This window comes from Trachymyrmex septentrionalis, unplaced genomic scaffold, assembly GCF_001594115.1.
Source record: "Trachymyrmex septentrionalis isolate Tsep2-gDNA-1 unplaced genomic scaffold, Tsep1.0 scaffold51, whole genome shotgun sequence".
In the NCBI taxonomy this organism is placed as follows: Eukaryota; Metazoa; Arthropoda; class Insecta; order Hymenoptera; family Formicidae; genus Trachymyrmex; species Trachymyrmex septentrionalis.
The window spans coordinates 3,408,193-3,413,221 of NW_017305683.1; the positions used below are offsets into that span (position 1 = coordinate 3,408,193).

The 5,029-nt window shown below is 32.0% G+C and overlaps 1 protein-coding gene across 1 annotated transcript in view; it reads right to left on the reverse strand.

The window, feature by feature from the left end:
* Nucleotides 1–4,408, reverse strand: part of LOC108751743 (structural maintenance of chromosomes protein 6) — a 7,277-nt gene extending 2,869 nt beyond the window's left edge. Inside the window, exons 1-13 of the mRNA XM_018492132.1 lie at nucleotides 4,290–4,408; nucleotides 3,422–3,614; nucleotides 3,179–3,331; nucleotides 2,845–3,089; nucleotides 2,660–2,779; nucleotides 2,461–2,591; nucleotides 2,058–2,258; nucleotides 1,783–1,979; nucleotides 1,548–1,694; nucleotides 1,276–1,460; nucleotides 638–945; nucleotides 294–513; nucleotides 39–209 (exon numbers count right to left, since the gene is read on the reverse strand). Of these exons, the coding sequence (XP_018347634.1) occupies nucleotides 39–209; nucleotides 294–513; nucleotides 638–945; nucleotides 1,276–1,460; nucleotides 1,548–1,694; nucleotides 1,783–1,979; nucleotides 2,058–2,258; nucleotides 2,461–2,591; nucleotides 2,660–2,779; nucleotides 2,845–3,089; nucleotides 3,179–3,331; nucleotides 3,422–3,614; nucleotides 4,290–4,394 (2,376 nt within the window). The 5' untranslated portion in view covers nucleotides 4,395–4,408. The remainder of the gene's footprint in view (nucleotides 1–38; nucleotides 210–293; nucleotides 514–637; nucleotides 946–1,275; nucleotides 1,461–1,547; nucleotides 1,695–1,782; nucleotides 1,980–2,057; nucleotides 2,259–2,460; nucleotides 2,592–2,659; nucleotides 2,780–2,844; nucleotides 3,090–3,178; nucleotides 3,332–3,421; nucleotides 3,615–4,289) is intronic.
* Nucleotides 4,409–5,029: the final 621 nt, after the last annotated feature.

Consider the following 5,029-nt stretch of genomic DNA (forward strand, 5'->3'; position numbering starts at 1 on the left):
TAATAGATATTAATTATTATATTAATGAATAAACATACTTTAAGAGGATCAACAACTATATGTAAATTATGCCTCAAGTCCCTGCAACGCTTAACTTCCATGTCGAGAGATTCAACGTTCTTTTGAAGTTCTTGCACATTCTCCGCTAAAAGTTTTTCCGCGGCACTTTCATGCGCTATCTTCTTTTCTATTTCCGCAGCTTCGTGTCGCTATTAATAATAAATTAAACCATATAGTTATATTGTTCTAGAGAATAAAAATAATACTACTTCAAAATATTTCTAATTACTCACAAAAACATCAACAGAAGTGCCTTCAGTCGACTCAATTTTATCTTTCAATTCATTAATCAAATTAGTACATTCACTTTGCGCAGATCTTAGCTTGCGGACCATTGTGCTTACGTTAGTCAATTCGGAATTAGTACGATTTAGTTTTTCACGTACAGCGTTATATGCTATGGTAGCTTCCTGCTTTTTGTTTTCCGCTATCACAAGTTCTTCTTTTAGCGTTCTAAACGAAAAATTAATAAAATTATTAATAATTGCATCAAATTTTTTTTCATATACAGCATAAAATTATTGAGTTCAAATTATAGAGTTTACTGCTCCAAATTAGATTAAGTCATGGCACTTACTGCATTGCTTCCGTGGTAGAAACTTGAAGATATTTAGCACGTGTACAATTTCCGCCGTAAGTTCTATAATTTGGATCGGGAAAGAATGTGTCACCATGAAGAGTAAACGCTCTTTTGCAATTTTTTGGCACTTTTGTCCCATCCGACATTATCGCGCAAGCCTCTTCATTTGTTGGTATAAGAAGTGTACATTCAATTTCACGTTGATCAATTAAAGAATTAGCTACGATAGGATCTTCTATAACCATTGCTTCCAAGAGATTAGAATACTGTGGCGAATATGTACAGTGACGTCTAACATCGTGCACCTAAAAATTTAAGATTTAAGTCCGATTGTATCAACGTTACTTTGACTTTAAACGAAAATTAAAACTTTCTCTATTTAAAACCGAGAGATAGAAAGGAAGAGTTTTAAGCTTTTCGTTTAAAGTCAAAATAACATTAAAATTGATGTTATCTTAATTATGTACATTATTCAAATTAAAACTAGTATTCTTAATTGCTACTTGTTACACTTGCTTGCTTTTTCTCATTTAAGAAATTAATGGAAATGTTAAATATTTATATACAGTATTTATTTCTATCATTCTCTCAATAAATACTTTAATTTCAAAATAATAAAAATTATGTTCTCTTACCTGATTAAAGAATTTACTACATATTACTTGAAGGATACTCTCATTGTAGAAAATTTCCTTCATAATACTGTTCAACAACTTGGCATCCTGACTATTATCCACACAGAACGAATTAAGGGTGCCAGAACCTAAAAAACTTTCTACAGCCGGTGCCCAAGCAGCATCCTTCAATTTTATGAAAGCACCTGCAATCGCGTATATATAACTTAATAAAATAAAACTAACACTAACTTCATACAATAGTTAATTAATTTCAAAATAACTTTACATACCAATAGGACCACGTGGTTTTTCCTTGAATCGGTTTTTGTTATATTCCTCCTCGATTCTCTTCAATAAACGCGGTACGTTTGGCCCAAATACACTCAATGCATTATCGGACTGTTGCTCGACAGCTCTTAAGTCTTTTTTAATCTTTTCTTTAATTTCATAAAATAAAATGTATTTTTTTACATGGCCTAATTATAGAAATCGCTAATATTATTAATTTGTTTTGATATGACTTACGTATATGTCTATCGAAATTGTCCATTTCATTTTTGGCGGATATCACATCTTGCTGAAGTCGCATTCTATCGGCCTCTAAATGCATTAATTCAGTTTGTTTAGTGCGTAATGAAGCATCAAGTTCATCCAGTTTCTCCTCCAACTTTGATAGGCGCTCTTTCATTTCTTTTTTCTTGTTATATTCTTCATCATTGCAGCTGTAAAGACATATTTAACATATATTATAAACATAAAAGAACATGAAAATAGAATATTATTCGGAAATATATTTTTACCTTTCAAGCTTTTGAATTTCCTTCTTCACCAAATTAGCATCATCTTCGAACCGTTTTATTTTGCTTGTTACAGAACGCCATTCGCGCTGTTTACTTAAATACGCCTCATTTGCAACCTTATGTTTCTGTTTTGAACTATTATAAGCTTCATTGCTATCTATCGCTTCCTGTTCTGCTTGCTGAATTTTTTGCTTTATTTCTCTATAAAATAACAAAAACATGATTTATATCTTATCTTCTCTACAAAATAAAAAAATATGAGATAAGATGTAAGATAATTCACAGCTTTTACAATAAATGATGTGTACTATAAATGTTAAAATTAATTAATAACTTCTGAAAGTAAATTATAATTCATCAATTTTATTTCACATAATTTTTTCATTTATAAATTAATTCTTACTCGATATTTTTATCAATTTCTTTATCTTTTTCCTTCGTGGAGAATTCTATATTTTGGAGCCCTTTCAACTCATCTTCGTGCATCTTTACAGTATTCTGTATTTTATTAAGTTTGGTTTCTTCTGCAATCGCCTAAATAATAAAACTGTTATTCCAAAAATTACTTTGCCAATTTCTATTTTTTTCAAACTGAGACTCACCACAGCCCAATGAAGTTCCATTTCGAGATTAGATAATTCTGCTCGTGATTCATCCATTTCCTCTAATGTATGTATGCTTTCCTTCAATTTGTCAATCTGTTTTTTTTCTTGTGACAAGGTCTGACACATAATAAAAAATGATAATACTTATCTACAATAAGATTAAATAAATTTAGAATACATACCGCATTATATTGCTGTAGCTTATTGTATTCTTCTTCACATATGTTAAGAGCCTCTTTATAATTAGTTTCAATGGAATCTAAGAGAGTAGCTTTCACGAATAGATTATACTTTTCCTCAGGCTTAGAGGTAATTAAAAATGTTCTTGAAACGTCCTGATTCAATACAGATATTGGATTATCGATTTGTATATTCATCATTGATATAATATTGTCTAATTCATCTCGTTTGGTAGAAATAATTTCTCCTGCAAACGATAAATTTCTGTAAGTACATACACATGTTACAATCATTTGTATCATTTTAAAAAAATATTATATTCCAACTTTCAAATACCTCTCCAATTTTTAATCTTATATGATGAGGTAGTTCCAATGGTACGTAAAACTGTAATTATGTTGCCATAAACTTCAGGCTTATAAGCAGTGTCTCCTTTATTTACTAATGTTATCTCAATAGTAGCCGAGTTTCTGCCTTTTTTTATAAACTCTAAATTGTCATAGCAAGCAATATATTATTAAGTTATTTTACAATATGTAAAAGACAAATATATAAAAAGACAAATTATAGTATAATAACCTCTAACAGAAGTTCCCCTGCTTGTAACATTTGCCCTAGCACCAAGTCCTACGGTCAATGCAGTCAATATAGCACTCTTGCCACTGCCATTTTGTCCCACAATAAAGTTAACATTCTCATTTAATGTTATTTCTAGTGCATCATGACACATGAAGTTATGAAGACGAATCTTTTTCACCTTTCCAGCTGTATACTATGACATATTAAAAATGATATATTAAAAGTATTTAAGATATGTGTTTTAAAAGTTACAATAACCCTGAATAAAACTGATTAGCTCGTTTGTACTAAAATCATATGTTTAATATAAGATGGTAATTATGTTTTCTAACTAGTTGGAATTGTTGGATGCTTTCCATTTAGTAACACAAGTCGATACAAAGATTATTCTATCTTTCTTGACAATCAGTGAATAACAAAGACAGAACAACACTTATGTCAAACTGTCGATATGTGTTATCAAATGAGAAATATCTAGAAACTTAGGATTTTATAACCTTATAAAATAATCCACTCAAAGATTATTTGAAGTAAAATTGAACGAAACAATTAATGTTTCAAAATTTAATATTTGATTTTATGCTTTTTAATTATTTGGGATAATTGTTGAGTGCTTTCCATATAATGACACAACTAGACACATGTGTCACTCTGTCTTTGGCTGTTTTCTTTTTAGGTGGTCAATATAAATATCCTACTATCCTTCTTGACATTCAATGAATAAGGATAGAACAACCCATGGGTTGATTTATATCACCGAATGAAAAGCATCCTGTTACTCATTGAATGTCAAGATAGCATAACATTTGTATCAACTTATCACTAAATGAAAAAAACCCGTTATCGATTAGCATGTAAGATAGCATACCTCTTCGTTCTGCACCACATCATCCTCGGTTTGTTTGGAACGTTTGGCCTGGTGCTCGGATTTCTCTGTCGTTTTCCTCCTTCGAGTCTTCGAGTCGTTTTCCATACTTCTCGTGATGTAAATCGATGGCGCATTTAAACAAAGAGCGACTGCAATCCCGTATCAAATTCTATCTCCGTGACGCCTCTGTTGAAATACGAACTGTTTTGCAAGATTCCGCCGTCTATTCGATCGATCTCCTGGTAGCGAACTTGGAGTTTGTCAAGAGATTCACCTGCTCCATATACTCCGTATCTATCAGTAATCTCTTGCACCGGACACAGAAATAATCGAAAATCGAAATTTATGCGAGCACCATTCCTATCCGTTTGTAGCAAGTTCCTGTTCATTCCTGTTCGTTCCCGCCAGACCGTTGCAGATTGTTTTCCCTTCTCTCTCTCTCTCTCTATCTCCCTTCTTTATTTAAATAATGCTCTTGAACATGCTGCATTCGACATTCCTAAACGCATCTTGCAGTGGCCCGCGCGCTGATTGGTCGACTCCGCATATGAATCTGGAGATTCCGCATGGAATCTTTCCATTTAATGACACAAGTCGATACAATCGTCGTTCTATCTTTATCACTCTCTGAATGTCAATAAGAATAGAACAATGCTTGTGTCGACTTGTGTCAATTTGTGTCATCAAATGGAAAACACTCAGAGAAAAGCGGGGAACACAGATTCTTGCATAACACATAA